The sequence below is a fragment of the Cololabis saira genome, chromosome 18 (assembly GCF_033807715.1).
Source record: "Cololabis saira isolate AMF1-May2022 chromosome 18, fColSai1.1, whole genome shotgun sequence".
NCBI lineage: Eukaryota > Metazoa > Chordata > Actinopteri > Beloniformes > Belonidae > Cololabis > Cololabis saira.
The window spans coordinates 41,201,649-41,218,745 of NC_084604.1; the positions used below are offsets into that span (position 1 = coordinate 41,201,649).

The following is a 17,097-nucleotide window of genomic DNA, read 5'->3' on the forward strand; positions in this document are numbered from 1 at the left end:
CCCATCCTCCATCACTAGAGAGGTAAAGGTTAGTAGTATTCCTCCCATCCTCCATCACTAGAGAGATAGAGGTTAGTAGTATTCCTCCCATCCTCCATCACTAGAGAGGTAAAGGTTAGTAGTATTCCTCCCATCCTCCATCACTAGAGAGATAAAGGTTAGTAGTATTCCTCCCATCCTCCATCAGACTAGAGAGATAAAGGTTAGTAGTATTCCTCCCATCCTCCATCACTAGAGAGGTAAAGGTTAGTAGTATTCCTCCCATCCTCCATCACTAGAGAGGTAAAGGTTAGTAGTATTCCTCCCATCCTCCATCACTAGAGAGAGATAGAGGTTAGTAGTATTCCTCCCATCCTCCATCACTAGAGAGAGATAGAGGTTAGTAGTATTCCTCCCATCCTCCGTCACTAGAGAGAGATAGAGGTTAGTAGTATTCCTCCCATCCTCCATCACTAGAGAGAGATAAAGGTTAGTAGTATTCCTCCCATCCTCCATCACTAGAGAGGTAAAGGTTAGTAGTATTCCTCCCATCCTCCATCACTAGAGAGGTAAAGGTTAGTAGTATTCCTCCCATCCTCCATCACTAGAGAGGTAAAGGTTAGTAGTATTCCTCCCATCCTCCATCACTAGAGAGGTAAAGGTTAGTAGTATTCCTCCCATCCTCCATCACTAGAGAGAGATAGAGGTTAGTAGTATTCCTCCCATCCTCCATCACTAGAGAGAGATAGAGGTTAGTAGTATTCCTCCCATCCTCCATCACTAGAGAGATAGAGGTTAGTAGTATTCCTCCCATCCTCCATCACTAGAGAGATAGAGGTTAGTAGTATTCCTCCCATCCTCCATCACTAGAGAGAGATAGAGGTTAGTAGTATTCCTCCCATCCTCCATCACTAGAGAGATAGAGGTTAGTAGTATTCCTCCCATCCTCCATCACTAGAGAGAGATAGAGGTTAGTAGTATTCCTCCCATCCTCCATCACTAGAGAGATAGAGGTTAGTAGTATTCCTCCCATCCTCCATCACTAGAGAGATAAAGGTTAGTAGTATTCCTCCCATCCTCCATCACTAGAGAGATAGAGGTTAGTAGTATTCCTCCCATCCTCCGTCAGACTAGAGAGAGATAGAGGTTAGTAGTATTCCTCCCATCCTCCATCACTAGAGAGAGATAGAGGTTAGTAGTATTCCTCCCATCCTCCATCACTAGAGAGATAGAGGTTAGTAGTATTCCTCCCATCCTCCATCACTAGAGAGGTAAAGGTTAGTAGTATTCCTCCCATCCTCCATCACTAGAGAGATAGAGGTTAGTAGTATTCCTCCCATCCTCCATCACTAGAGAGAGATAGAGGTTAGTAGTATTCCTCCCATCCTCCATCACTAGAGAGATAGAGGTTAGTAGTATTCCTCCCATCCTCCATCACTAGAGAGAGATAGAGGTTAGTAGTATTCCTCCCATCCTCCATCACTAGAGAGATAGAGGTTAGTAGTATTCCTCCCATCCTCCATCACTAGAGAGGTAAAGGTTAGTAGTATTCCTCCCATCCTCCATCACTAGAGAGATAGAGGTTAGTAGTATTCCTCCCATCCTCCATCACTAGAGGTAAAGGTTAGTAGTATTCCTCCCATCCTCCATCACTAGAGGTAAAGGTTAGTAGTATTCCTCCCATCCTCCATCACTAGAGAGATAGAGGTTAGTAGTATTCCTCCCATCCTCCATCACTAGAGAGATAGAGGTTAGTAGTATTCCTCCCATCCTCCATCACTAGAGAGATAGAGGTTAGTAGTATTCCTCCCATCCTCCGTCAGACTAGAGAGATAGAGGTTAGTAGTATTCCTCCCATCCTCCATCACTAGAGAGAGATAGAGGTTAGTAGTATTCCTCCCATCCTCCATCACTAGAGAGAGATAAAGGTTAGTAGTATTCCTCCCATCCTCCATCACTAGAGAGAGGTAAAGGTTAGTAACTATAGATGTAGTCGTAGTATTCCTCCCATCCTCCATCACTAGAGAGATAGAGGTTAGTAGTATTCCTCCCATCCTCCATCACTAGAGAGATAGAGGTTAGTAGTATTCCTCCCATCCTCCATCACTAGAGAGATAGAGGTTAGTAGTATTCCTCCCATCCTCCGTCACTAGAGAGATAGAGGTTAGTAGTATTCCTCCCATCCTCCATCACTAGAGAGATAGAGGTTAGTAGTATTCCTCCCATCCTCCATCACTAGAGAGAGATAGAGGTTAGTAGTATTCCTCCCATCCTCCGTCACTAGAGAGAGATAGAGGTTAGTAGTATTCCTCCCATCCTCCATCAGACTAGAGAGATAAAGGTTAGTAGTATTCCTCCCATCCTCCATCACTAGAGAGGTAAAGGTTAGTAGTATTCCTCCCATCCTCCATCACTAGAGAGATAGAGGTTAGTAGTATTCCTCCCATCCTCCATCACTAGAGAGATAGAGGTTAGTAGTATTCCTCCCATCCTCCATCACTAGAGAGATAGAGGTTAGTAGTATTCCTCCCATCCTCCATCACTAGAGAGATAGAGGTTAGTAGTATTCCTCCCATCCTCCATCACTAGAGAGGTAAAGGTTAGTAGTATTCCTCCCATCCTCCATCACTAGAGAGATAGAGGTTAGTAGTATTCCTCCCATCCTCCATCACTAGAGAGGTAAAGGTTAGTAGTATTCCTCCCATCCTCCATCACTAGAGAGGTAAAGGTTAGTAGTATTCCTCCCATCCTCCATCACTAGAGAGAGATAGAGGTTAGTAGTATTCCTCCCATCCTCCATCACTAGAGAGAGATAGAGGTTAGTAGTATTCCTCCCATCCTCCGTCACTAGAGAGAGATAGAGGTTAGTAGTATTCCTCCCATCCTCCATCACTAGAGAGAGATAGAGGTTAGTAGTATTCCTCCCATCCTCCATCACTAGAGAGATAGAGGTTAGTAGTATTCCTCCCATCCTCCATCACTAGAGAGATAAAGGTTAGTAGTATTCCTCCCATCCTCCATCACTAGAGAGATAGAGGTTAGTAGTATTCCTCCCATCCTCCATCACTAGAGAGATAGAGGTTAGTAGTATTCCTCCCATCCTCCATCACTAGAGAGAGGTAAAGGTTAGTAGTATTCCTCCCATCCTCCATCACTAGAGAGAGGTAAAGGTTAGTAGTATTCCTCCCATCCTCCATCACTAGAGATAGAGGTTAGTAGTATTCCTCCCATCCTCCATCACTAGAGAGATAGAGGTTAGTAGTATTCCTCCCATCCTCCATCACTAGAGAGAGGTAAAGGTTAGTAGTATTCCTCCCATCCTCCATCACTAGAGAGAGGTAAAGGTTAGTAGTATTCCTCCCATCCTCCATCACTAGAGATAGAGGTTAGTAGTATTCCTCCCATCCTCCATCACTAGAGAGATAGAGGTTAGTAGTATTCCTCCCATCCTCCATCACTAGAGAGATAGAGGTTAGTAGTATTCCTCCCATCCTCCATCACTAGAGAGATAAAGGTTAGTAGTATTCCTCCCATCCTCCATCACTAGAGAGAGATAGAGGTTAGTAGTATTCCTCCCATCCTCCATCACTAGAGAGGTAGAGGTTAGTAGTATTCCTCCCATCCTCCATCACTAGAGAGAGATAAAGGTTAGTAGTATTCCTCCCATCCTCCATCACTAGAGAGAGATAAAGGTTAGTAGTATTCCTCCCATCCTCCATCACTAGAGAGAGATAAAGGTTAGTAGTATTCCTCCCATCCTCCATCACTAGAGAGAGATAGAGGTTAGTAGTATTCCTCCCATCCTCCATCACTAGAGATAGAGGTTAGTAGTATTCCTCCCATCCTCCATCACTAGAGAGATAGAGGTTAGTAGTATTCCTCCCATCCTCCATCACTAGAGAGAGGTAAAGGTTAGTAGTATTCCTCCCATCCTCCGTCACTAGAGAGATAGAGGTTAGTAGTATTCCTCCCATCCTCCGTCAGACTGGAGAGAGGTAGAGGTTAGTAGTATTCCTCCCATCCTCCATCACTAGAGAGATAGAGGTTAGTAGTATTCCTCCCATCCTCCATCACTAGAGAGATAGAGGTTAGTAGTATTCCTCCCATCCTCCATCACTAGAGAGAGGTAAAGGTTAGTAGTATTCCTCCCATCCTCCATCACTAGAGAGATAGAGGTTAGTAGTATTCCTCCCATCCTCCATCACTAGAGAGAGGTAAAAGTCCTTTAAACTCTATAAAAACTATTTTAAACTCCTTGAAAACTCTTAAAAGTCCATTAAAACTCTTTAAACTACTTTAAAAACAAGGTAAAGAAGCATTCTAAGTTGAGTTGTGGCTCAAAAACTCAAAATTCCTTTTTAAAAACTAGTAAAACTCCTTTAAACTCTTTTTAAACTCTAGTAAAACTCCTTTAAACTCCTTTAAACTCTTTTTAAACTCTTTAAAACTCCTTTAAACTCTTTAAAACTCTTTTAAAACCATTTAAAAGTCCTTGACAGACCAGGACACTAAACTAAAGAGATTACAGATTGATAGATTTACCCCGTCGTCGTCCGTCAGCTTAAAACTCTTTTAAAAGTCAGCTAGGCTACGCAGCGTGGCGTCGCCGTGGCGACCGCGGCGTCGCCGTGGCGACCGTTCTCACCCCGTCCTCGGCCGTCAGCTTCCTCCTCTTCTTCACCTTCTCCGGCAGCAGCCGCTGGACTCTCTGGACGCCGGACTCGGACCCGAAGTCTCTCTCGAAGTCTCTCCAGGACTCCAGCAGCATCAGACGCTCCTCCTTCTCCGGGGCGCCGCGCAGACGCAGGTTAGCGTCCTCGTACACCCGCCGGCAGCGCTGCAGCCGGCTAACGCCGCCGGCACCGTCGGCACCGCCGGGGAGGGACAGCTCGAACCGGGCACAGCTGATCCAGACCTGAGGGGGAAACGAGAGGTTAGAGGAGGAAACGAGGGGTTAGAGGAGGAAACGAGAGGTTAGAGGAGGAAACGAGGGGTTAGAGGAGGAAACGAGGGGTTAGCGTCTTCGTACACCCGCCAGCAGCGCTGAAAAAAACATCTTCACACCGAGTATAATACGCAGTATCAAGGTGCAAAAACACGTCAGCAGCACACAGAGCAACAACATCACAAGAGTGGAGATCCGGCACATCCAAGTGATCGCCGCGGCAGCGTGGCACTTGAAACTTGGAGACTGTTGGGGGGGCTGATAAGAGGGGGGGCCGAGGAAGACGAGCTGAGGGAGGTGGTTATCAGTAAGTGTGTGTGAGCGGTAAGTCCGTGAACTTCGCTCTGAGCTGCTCTCAGCCCAGTACAGTTCTGAAACAGGTCCACAGATGTTCCTGAGAGGGGAGGGTTAGTGGGGGCAGAGTCACCTTGTTTACATTCCACCAGGGAGATTGTGACCAGAACGATCGGCCAAAACCGCCCTGTCAAGGCCAGATTATAGAATCAACAATTATATTGAAAACAGACTCAGTAATTTTCCGTCTGCCTTCAGTCTCTGGTTCATCAATGGCGACTCCAATCAGACGAATTTGTGATCAATTCCCGCCAAGCCGAGCTTCCAACTTCTCCAAGGTCTTATCCATCTTGCCAATGAGCTCAAAGACGCCGCCAGCCTGAGATTCTGTTCAAGAATCACATCCAGCTTACGGCTTTGCTCCCCCAGCGTTAAAGTCTGAGTGTTGATCACCTTGCTTGATCCTTCAGCCACGTCCGGCAGCTCTGAAAGAGCCAGAACAGCTGTCGACGACTTACGCGTTTGTCGGTACACCAGGAATCCCCCTCCTCCGATCAAGAGAAATCCTGCTATCATAAATCCAATTATGAAGCATCTTCAACGTCCTCGACAGACAGAATCACCAAACACAACGGTTTCCAATGTTTCCAGGAATCCATTGTGTATCCAGTAAAAAACATCCCATCGGGGCAGGAGGGCTCCCTTACCCCCTGACTTCTGATTGTGCTGAGAGACCAGTTAATCAATTCCATGATTGTAGAGTTTGGGAGGAGTGAAAAGGAGAGACTCTGAAGACGAGACAGGACAAAAGCAGCAGCAGGACAGATAGATAAGGGAGAGGAGCAGAAAAGGCGTCCGCCTTCGTCGAGAGCCGGAAGAAGAAGATGAAGAAGAAGTGTGTGTGTGTGTGTGTGTGTGTGTGTGTGTGTGTGTGTGTGTGTGTGTGTGTGTGTGTGTGTGTGTGTGTGTGTGTGTGTGTGTGTGTGTGTGTGTGTGTGTGTGTGTGTGTTGCTGAGAAATTGGTAAAAATCTCTTAATAAAAACCAGGAACAAGAGTTTGACTAGTTTCCTGTAATTAATGTTACGAGGGTTCAGTTTTCACCTTGACGTGCTGCGTTCTCTGTTACAGTTACAGTTCCCTGACCTTTAACCCCTGACCCCCCCCCCCCAGGACTGAGGGTCTAGTCCTGGTCCTGGTTCTAGTCCTGGTTCTGTTCTGGTCCTAGTCCTGGTTCTAGTCCTGGTCCTAGTCCTGGTTCAGTTTTCACCTTGACGTGCTGGGTTCTCTGTTACAGTTCCCTGACCTTTAACCCCTGACCCCCCCCCCCCAGGACTGAGGGTCTAGTCCTGGTCCTGGTTCTGTTCTGGTCCTAGTCCTGGTTCTGTTCTCACCTTGACGTGCTGGGTTCTCTGCAGCAGTCTCTCGTACAGACGCCTCGTGTGCTCAAACTCCTCCTGCTCGATCTCAAAGTCGATGTAGGATTTCCAGAGAACCTGGAGAGAGGAGGTAAATGTGAGGCGGTGGGGGTGGAAATGTGAAGCTGGGGGGGGGCAATTAACCCTCTTGGGGGGGGTGGGGTAATTATTACTTGCGTATAAAGCCCAAAGCGGCTCAGCTCCGCATTATTTACAAGACCTGATAGTGCCTTATGTTCCTGGCAGAGCTCTCCGTTCTCAGAGTGCAGGTTTACTCGTAGTTCCTAGAGTATCTAAATCTAAAGAGTATCTAGTAAACCTCTAGCTGGTGTTGGTAAATCTCTAGGTAGTGTAAACTCTAGTGTGTTAGAGTCCCTCCTGTAGTTTCTTGTGCTGGCCCCCCTTTTCTTTTCTTTTCTTTTTTCTCTTTTGTACATGGTGCAGCATCCTCTGCCGGTGGCGAAGAGCATCTCTGAATGCAAAACACCGGATCCTGCAGTGTGGGAGTGAGAGGGGCAGGGTAACGGCCCCTTTTGGGCGGGGGAGAAGGTTCGTCCCTCAAGACTCCTCTCCCTGGTCCTGCCCCTTCTCAACCTTTCCCCGACCCTGAACCTAACCTGGGACTTGCTGATTGGGCCAGAGCTTCGGGAGCTGCGTGCTGGCCTTATGATCCTGGTCCAGGTCCAGGTTTCTTCCTCCTAAAGGGGAGTTTTTCTTGCAACTGTTTGGCTTTAGGTTTTTCTCCCACTAGGGGAGTTTTTACCTGCCATTGTTTATGTAATAATTGCTCTGGGGTTTATGTTCTGGGTCTCTGGAAAGCGTCTAGAGACAACTTTTGTGGTATTAGACCAGGGGTAGGCAACCCTGGTCCTCGAGGGCCACTGTCCTGCATGTCTTAGATGCTACCCTGCTTTAACACACCTGACTCTAATTAATCATCATTATCAGCTTATCATCCAGGGCTGCACAATTCTGTTGATGACACAGGTACTTTTATCACGGTGTGCTGAAGCAGGGAAACATCTAAGACATGCAGGACAGTGGCACTCGGGGTTGCCTACCCCTGTATTAGACGCTATATAGATAAAATTGAATTGAATTAAATAATCCTGCTGGGGGGGGTAAATGTGAAGTTGGGGGGGGGGGGGGGCAATTAACACCACCTGGGGGGTGAATATAAAGACTGTATACCCCCCCCAGGATACTAACCTCAGGCATGTCCAGCCGGGGCTGACCGATGGCCAGCTCGAACACGGCCCGGGCCCGCTCCGTGTCCCCCAGGATGGTCTCCAGCTCGGAGAACTTGATCCAGGTGGTGACGTTCTCGGGGCTGAACTCCAGGAACTTCTCGTACAGTTTCCTGCAGCGGTCGAACTCCCGCAGCTGCAGCTCCAGCTCGATGTAGCCCTTCAGGAGCTTGTTCTTGGGGCAGCGGCCGATGGAGCAGCCCTGGGGGAGAGAGGGGGTTATCACGGAGACAGGAGACCGTTACCACGGAGACAGGAGGCCGTTACCGTGGAGACGGGAGACTGTTCCAACACTAATCCAATTTAAAATTGTATTACTTGCGTATAAAGCTCAAAACGGCTTAGCTCCGCATTATTTGCAAGACTTGATAGTGCCTTAGGTTCCTGGCAGAGCTCTCCGTTCTCAGAGTGCAGGTTTACTCGTAGTTCCTAGAGTATCTAAATGTAGATTTGGAGGGCGGGCGTTCTGCTATCAGGCACCATTACTATGGAACCAACTTCCAATCTGGGTTAAGGAGGCTGACACCACCTCCACCTTTAAAACTAAACTTAAAACCTTTCTGTTTAGTAAAGCCTATAGTTAGTGTTTAGTAAACCTCTAGCTGGTGTTGGTAAATCTCTAGGTAGTGTAAACTCTAGTGTGTTAGAGTCAGTAGTCATAGTTGCAGCTATAGAACAAGACTATAATAGTTAGTCTCAAATATAGCTTGGTGGTAGATATGCTGCTATAGGCCTATGCTGCAGGGGGCACCGACATGATCCAAAACGTATGAAAAAACGTATGAAAAAACGTACGAAAAAACGTACGAAAAAACATACGAAAAAACGCACGAAAAAACGTACGAAAAATCGTACGGAAAAACATACGAAAAACATACGAAAAAACGTACAAAAAAAAAACGCACGAAAAAACGTACGAAAAAACGCACGAAAAAAACGCACGAAAAAACGTACGAAAAAACATACAAAAAAAACGTACGAAAAATCGTACGAAAAAACGTACGAAAAAAAAAAAACGTACGAAAAAAACGTGTGAAAAAAAACTTCCAATCTGGGTTAAGGAGGCTGACACCACCTCCACCTTTAAAACTAAACTTAAAACCTTTCTGTTTAGTAAAGCCTATAGTTAGTGTTTAGTAAACCTCTAGCTGGTGTTGGTAAATCTCTAGGTAGTGTAAACTCTAGTGTGTTAGAGTCAGTAGTCATAGTTGCAGCTATAGAACAAGACTATAATAGTTAGTCTCAAATATAGCTTGGTGGTAGATATGCTGCTATAGGCCTATGCTGCAGGGGGGCACCGACATGATCCAAAACGTACGAAAAAACGCACGAAAAAACGTACAAAAAAACGTACGAAAAAACGTACAAAAAAACGCACGAAAAAACGTACGCAAAAGAGTTTAAAAAAAAAAGTACGAAAAAAAAACGTACGAAAAAACGCACGAAAAAACGTACGAAAAAGAGTTTAAAAAAAAAAGTACGAAAAAACGTACAAAAAAAACGTACAAAAAAACGTACGGAAAAACGTACGGAAAAAAAAACGGACGAAAAAAACGCACGAAAAAACGTATGAAAAAGAGTTTAAAAAAAAAAGTACGAAAAAACGTACGAAAAAACGTACGGAAAAAAAACGTACGAAAAAACGTACGAAAAAGAGTTTAAAAAAAAAGTACGAAAAAATGTACGAATAAAATGTACGACAAAACGTACGAAAAAACGTACGACAAAACATACGAAAAAACGTACGAAAAAACGTAGGAAAAATCGTACGAAAAAAACGTATGAAAAAACGCATGCTATCAGGCACCATTACTATGGAACCAACTTCCAATCTGGGTTAAGGAGGCTGACACCACCTCCACCTTTAAAACTAAACTTAAAACCTTTCTGTTTAGTAAAGCCTATAGTTAGTGTTTAGTAAACCTCTAGCTGGTGTTGGTAAATCTCTAGGTAGTGTAAACTCTAGTGTGTTAGAGTCAGTAGTCATAGTTGCAGCTATAGAACAAGACTATAATAGTTAGTCTCAAATATAGCTTGGTGGTAGATATGCTGCTATAGGCCTATGCTGCAGGGGGCACCGACATGATCCAAAACGTACGAAAAAACGTATGAAAAAACGTACGAAAAAACGTACGAAAAAACATACGAAAAAACGCACGAAAAAACGTACGAAAAATCGTACGGAAAAACATACGAAAAACATACGAAAAAACGTACAAAAAAAAAACGCACGAAAAAACGTACGAAAAAACGCACGAAAAAAACGCACGAAAAAACGTACGAAAAAACATACAAAAAAAACGTACGAAAAATCGTACGAAAAAACGTACGAAAAAAAAAAACGTACGAAAAAAACGTGTGAAAAAAAACTTCCAATCTGGGTTAAGGAGGCTGACACCACCTCCACCTTTAAAACTAAACTTAAAACCTTTCTGTTTAGTAAAGCCTATAGTTAGTGTTTAGTAAACCTCTAGCTGGTGTTGGTAAATCTCTAGGTAGTGTAAACTCTAGTGTGTTAGAGTCAGTAGTCATAGTTGCAGCTATAGAACAAGACTATAATAGTTAGTCTCAAATATAGCTTGGTGGTAGATATGCTGCTATAGGCCTATGCTGCAGGGGGGCACCGACATGATCCAAAACGTACGAAAAAACGCACGAAAAAACGTACAAAAAAACGTACGAAAAAACGTACAAAAAAACGCACGAAAAAACGTACGCAAAAGAGTTTAAAAAAAAAAGTACGAAAAAAAACGTACGAAAAAACGCACGAAAAAACGTACGAAAAAGAGTTTAAAAAAAAAAGTACGAAAAAACGTACAAAAAAAACGTACAAAAAAACGTACGGAAAAACGTACGGAAAAAAAAACGGACGAAAAAACGCACGAAAAAACGTATGAAAAAGAGTTTAAAAAAAAAAGTACGAAAAAACGTACGAAAAAACGTACGGAAAAAAAACGTACGAAAAAACGTACGAAAAAGAGTTTAAAAAAAAAGTACGAAAAAATGTACGAATAAAATGTACGACAAAACGTACGAAAAAACGTACGACAAAACGTACGAAAAAACGTACGAAAAAACGTAGGAAAAATCGTACGAAAAAAACGTATGAAAAAATGCATGCTATCAGGCACCATTACTATGGAACCAACTTCCAATCTGGGTTAAGGAGGCTGACACCACCTCCACCTTTAAAACTAAACTTAAAACCTTTCTGTTTAGTAAAGCCTATAGTTAGTGTTTAGTAAACCTCTAGCTGGTGTTGGTAAATCTCTAGGTAGTGTAAACTCTAGTGTGTTAGAGTCAGTAGTCATAGTTGCAGCTATAGAACAAGACTATAATAGTTAGTCTCAAATATAGCTTGGTGGTAGATATGCTGCTATAGGCCTATGCTGCAGGGGGCACCGACATGATCCAAAACGTACGAAAAAACGTATGAAAAAACGTACGAAAAAACGTACGAAAAAACATACGAAAAAACGCACGAAAAAACGTACGAAAAATCGTACGGAAAAACATACGAAAAACATACGAAAAAACGTACAAAAAAAAAACGCACGAAAAAACGTACGAAAAAACGCACGAAAAAAACGCACGAAAAAACGTACGAAAAAACATACAAAAAAAACGTACGAAAAATCGTACGAAAAAACGTACGAAAAAAAAAAACGTACGAAAAAAACGTGTGAAAAAAAACTTCCAATCTGGGTTAAGGAGGCTGACACCACCTCCACCTTTAAAACTAAACTTAAAACCTTTCTGTTTAGTAAAGCCTATAGTTAGTGTTTAGTAAACCTCTAGCTGGTGTTGGTAAATCTCTAGGTAGTGTAAACTCTAGTGTGTTAGAGTCAGTAGTCATAGTTGCAGCTATAGAACAAGACTATAATAGTTAGTCTCAAATATAGCTTGGTGGTAGATATGCTGCTATAGGCCTATGCTGCAGGGGGGCACCGACATGATCCAAAACGTACGAAAAAACGCACGAAAAAACGTACAAAAAAACGTACGAAAAAACGTACAAAAAAACGCACGAAAAAACGTACGCAAAAGAGTTTAAAAAAAAAAGTACGAAAAAAAAACGTACGAAAAAACGCACGAAAAAACGTACGAAAAAGAGTTTAAAAAAAAAAGTACGAAAAAACGTACAAAAAAAACGTACAAAAAAACGTACGGAAAAACGTACGGAAAAAAAACGGACGAAAAAACGCACGAAAAAACGTATGAAAAAGAGTTTAAAAAAAAAAGTACGAAAAAACGTACGAAAAAACGTACGGAAAAAAAACGTACGAAAAAACGTACGAAAAAGAGTTTAAAAAAAAAGTACGAAAAAATGTACGAATAAAATGTACGACAAAACGTACGAAAAAACGTACGACAAAAGATACGAAAAAACGTACGAAAAAACGTAGGAAAAATCGTACGAAAAAAACGTATGAAAAAAACGCATGCTATCAGGCACCATTACTATGGAACCAACTTCCAATCTGGGTTAAGGAGGCTGACACCACCTCCACCTTTAAAACTAAACTTAAAACCTTTCTGTTTAGTAAAGCCTATAGTTAGTGTTTAGTAAACCTCTAGCTGGTGTTGGTAAATCTCTAGGTAGTGTAAACTCTAGTGTGTTAGAGTCAGTAGTCATAGTTGCAGCCTATAGAACAAGACTATAATAGTTAGTCTCAAATATAGCTTGGTGGTAGATATGCTGCTATAGGCCTATGCTGCAGGGGGGACCGACATGATCCAAAACGTACGAAAAAACGTATGAAAAAACGTACGAAAAAACGTACGAAAAAACGTACCAAAAAACGTACGAAAAAACATACGAAAAAACGCACGAAAAAACGTACGAAAAATCGTACGGAAAAACATACGAAAAACATACGAAAAAACGTACAAAAAAAAACGCACGAAAAAACGTACGAAAAAACGCACGAAAAAAACGCACGAAAAAACGTACGAAAAAACATACAAAAAAAACGTACGAAAAATCGTACGAAAAAACGTACGAAAAAAAAAAAACGTACGAAAAAAACGTGTGAAAAAAAACGTACGAAAAAACGTAAAAAAAAACTTCCAATCTGGGTTAAGGAGGCTGACACCACCTCCACCTTTAAAACTAAACTTAAAACCTTTCTGTTTAGTAAAGCCTATAGTTAGTGTTTAGTAAACCTCTAGCTGGTGTTGGTAAATCTCTAGGTAGTGTAAACTCTAGTGTGTTAGAGTCAGTAGTCATAGTTGCAGCTATAGAACAAGACTATAATAGTTAGTCTCAAATATAGCTTGGTGGTAGATATGCTGCTATAGGCCTATGCTGCAGGGGGCACCGACATGATCCAAAACGTACGAAAAAATGTACGAAAAAAACGTACGAAAAAACGCACGAAAAAACGTACGAAAAAAATGCACGAAAAAACGTACGAAAAAACGTACGAAAAAACGTACAAAAAAACGTACAAAAAAAACGTACAAAATAACGTAAGAAAAAACGTACGAAAAAACGTACGAAAAAAAAAGGTACGAAAAAACGCACGAAAAAAACATACGAAAAAAAAACTTACAAGAAAAGGTACGAAAAAATGTACGAATAAAATGTACGACAAAACGTACGAAAAAACGTACGAAAAAAACGTATGAAAAAACGCATGCTATCAGGCACCACTACTATGGAACCAACTTCCAATCTGGGTTAAGGAGGCTGACACCACCTCCACCTTTAAAACTAAACTTAAAACCTTTCTGTTTAGTAAAGCCTATAGTTAGTGTTTAGTAAACCTCTAGCTGGTGTTGGTAAATCTCTAGGTAGTGTAAACTCTAGTGTGTTAGAGTCAGTAGTCATAGTTGCAGCTATAGAACAAGACTATAATAGTTAGTCTCAAATATAGCTTGGTGGTAGATATGCTGCTATAGGCCTATGCTGCAGGGGGCACCGACATGATCCAAAACGTACGAAAAAATGTACGAAAAAAACGTACGAAAAAACGCACGAAAAAACGTACGAAAAAAATGCACGAAAAAACGTACGAAAAAACGTACGAAAAAAAATGTACGAAAAAACGTACAAAAAAACGTACAAAAAAAACGTACAAAATAACGTAAGAAAAAACGTACGAAAAAACGTACGAAAAAAAAAGGTACGAAAAAACGCACGAAAAAAACATACGAAAAAAAAACTTACGAAAAAACGTACGAAAAAATGTACGAATAAAATGTACGACAAAACGTACGAAAAAACGTACGAAAAAAACGTATGAAAAAACGCATGCTATCAGGCACCACTACTATGGAACCAACTTCCAATCTGGGTTAAGGAGGCTGACACCACCTCCACCTTTAAAACTAAACTTAAAACCTTTCTGTTTAGTACAGCCTATAGTTAGTGTTTAGTAAACCTCTAGCTGGTGTTGGTAAATCTCTAGGTAGTGTAAACTCTAGTGTGTTAGAGTCAGTAGTCATAGTTGCAGCTATAGAACAAGACTATAATAGTTAGTCTCAAATATAGCTTGGTGGTAGATATGCTGCTATAGGCTTATGCTGCAGGGGGGACCGACATGATCCGCTGGGCGGTGCCTCTCACCCTTCTTCTCCTCTCCTCTTCCCTGCCTCTCTTCTCCATTTCCATTTTAATTTATTATAAATATCTCATAGCATCATTTTTGTCCATCGTTCCTGTAGTTTCTTGTGCCGGCCCCCCTCTTTTCTCTTTTTTGTGCATGTTTGCAGGCCGGAGCTTCGGGAGCTGCGTTCTGGCCTGTGTTCCCGGTCCCCCCCATCCCCGGTCATCCCATTGCTGCTTCCACCTGCCTACGTGGATGTCTGCTGCTGACACGCGTACGCCCGCCCGCCCCCCAGACTGGACTGTGTTTGGGGAAACTGGGACGACTAGCTTTAGCTTTAGCGCCCCGTCCTCTTCTTTCAGCCCTCATGTCAGAAATCTGACTGTGATTTTTGATACTTTGTTCAAATTTGACAGACGAGTTGATAACGTCGTTAAGATGTCGTAAATGGTCCCGACCTGGAGAAAGCTGTTCCCGCTCTGATCAGCTCCAGATCAGACTGTTGTGATGCTACATATGTTAGCGTCTCCTAGTCTGTTAGCCTTCAGCTAGTGCAGGAGCAGCTAGCTGTTAGCTAACACTAACAGATGTAATCACATGACTCCGGTCCTCGTTTCACTTCATTGGCTTTCCTTATTCTATTTATTGTTTGCTCAGTTGATTTTTGATCCGATTGTAATTCTGTATGTTTTATTCTGTAAAGCACTTTAGCACCTAGAGGTTAGGAATGGGAGATATTTTACCGTTCACGATAAACCGTCAAAAAAAATCCCCACGGTAAGAATTTTTCATCTTGCGATAAAAACGATAAATTCCTGTTGATGATGTTTTTGTATAAAACTGATTCATGGTTCTGTGTTAAATCCACGAAAGAAAGAAAGAAAGAAAGAAAGAAAGAAAGAAAGAAAGAAAGAAAGAAAGAAAGAAAGAAAGAAAGAAAGAAAGAAAGAAAGAAAGAAAGAAAGAAAGAAAGAAAGAAAGAAAGAAAGAAAGAAAGAAAGAAAGGAGAAAAAAAGAAAGAAAGAAAAAAAGAAAGAAAGAAAGAAAGAAAGAAAGAAAGGAGAAAAAAAGAAAGAAAGAAAAAAAGAAAGAAAGAAAGAAAGAAAGAAAGAAAGAAAGAAAGAAAGAAAGAAAAGAAAGAAAGAAAGAAAGAAAGAAAGAAAGAAAGAAAGAAAGAAAGAAAGAAAGAAAGAAAGGAGAAAAAAAGAAAGAAGAAAAAAAAGAAAGAAGAAAAAAAAGAAAGAAGAAAAAAAAAGAAAGAAGAAAAAAAAGAAAGAAAGAAAGAAAGAAAAGAAAGAAAGAAAGAAAGAAAGAAAGGAGAAAAAAAGGAAAAGAAAGAAAGAAAGAAAGAAGAAAAAAAAGAAAGAAAGGAGAAAAAAAAGAAAGAAAGGAGAAAAAAAAGAAAGAAAGAAGAAAAAAAAGAAAGAAAGAAAGAAAGAAAGGAGAAAAAAAGAAAGAAAGAAAGGAGAAAAAAAAGAAAGAAAGAAAGAAAGAAAGAAAGAAAGAAAGAAAGAAAGAAAGAAAGAAAGAAAGAAAGAAAGAAAGAAAGAAAGTTTAGTATCTTTTACAGCACTGATTTGGCTCCAAAGACTGAATGTGGTGATAGATTTATAGTTACAAAGATGGAGTTGAATTGGTATTTTTTTATCGTCATTTTTATCGTTATCAGGATAAATGCCAGAAATTATCGTGATACATTGTTTAGTCCGTACCGCCCAGCCCTACTAGAGGTGGCTGTAAAGGGCTGTAGAAATAGAACCAGAACCTCCAGAACCTCCAGAACCTCCCACCAGGATCTTCTTCTTACCATGATCTTCCGAGCCGCCTGCAGGTTCTTCTGCCGGATCTCAAACTGAGCGAAGAGCAGCCAGATCTTAGCGAAGGTGAACTGGAAGAGAAACCGGAGCGTCAGAACCAGGACCAGCAGGAGAACCGGAGAACCGGTCCAGGTTCTGGAACCAGGACCAGCAGGAGAACCGGAGAACCGGTCCAGGTTCTGGAACCAGGACCAGCAGGAGAACCGGAGAACCGGTCCAGGTTCTGGAACCAGGACCAGCAGGAGAACCGGAGAACCGGTCCAGGTTCTGGAACCAGGACCAGCAGGAGAACCGGAGAACCGGTCCAGGTTCTGGAACCAGGACCAGCAGGAGAACCGGAGAACCGGTCCAGGTTCTGCTGTACTGACCTTCTTGTGCGGGATGAGGTCCAGACAGGCCTGGTAAACCTGCCTCGTCCTCTCAGGGTCCTGGAGGAGACGAGGAGGAGGAGAGGGGGTTAAAACAACCAAACACTGGGTTTATGTGTTTAAATGTTTGAAGTTTTAAAGTATTAAAAGATTTTTTTTGTAAAGACAACTTTAATTTGCTGCATTTGACCTCGTTTCTGATGCACTTTAATCCAGTTCTAGGGAAAAGACTGCATTAAGTAGTCTTTATTTCAATTCATTAACATTAAAAACACATTTTATTTCGTGGCAAAATAAGAATCAAAAGGTAAAATACGGAATGAAATGGAATTGCAAAAAATGAAAATTGAATTTGGGAAAAATAAAGTGGATTTCATGGATTAGATTAGAAATTCTCTTTGTGCAGCAGCAGTTCACACAAGGATGAAAAAAGTAAGAAATATATAAATACAAAATACAGAGGTCTCAAGTAATGAAGTA

At 41.8% G+C, this 17,097-nt stretch overlaps 1 protein-coding gene across 1 annotated transcript in view; it reads right to left on the reverse strand.

The window, feature by feature from the left end:
- Window positions 1-17,097, reverse strand: part of crnkl1 (crooked neck pre-mRNA splicing factor 1) — a 72,292-nt gene that overhangs the window by 15,521 nt on the left and 39,674 nt on the right. The window contains exons 8-12 of the mRNA XM_061747032.1: window positions 16,618-16,677; window positions 16,240-16,320; window positions 7,844-8,083; window positions 6,611-6,712; window positions 4,625-4,894 (exon numbers count right to left, since the gene is read on the reverse strand). Of these exons, the coding sequence (XP_061603016.1) occupies window positions 4,625-4,894; window positions 6,611-6,712; window positions 7,844-8,083; window positions 16,240-16,320; window positions 16,618-16,677 (753 nt within the window). The remainder of the gene's footprint in view (window positions 1-4,624; window positions 4,895-6,610; window positions 6,713-7,843; window positions 8,084-16,239; window positions 16,321-16,617; window positions 16,678-17,097) is intronic.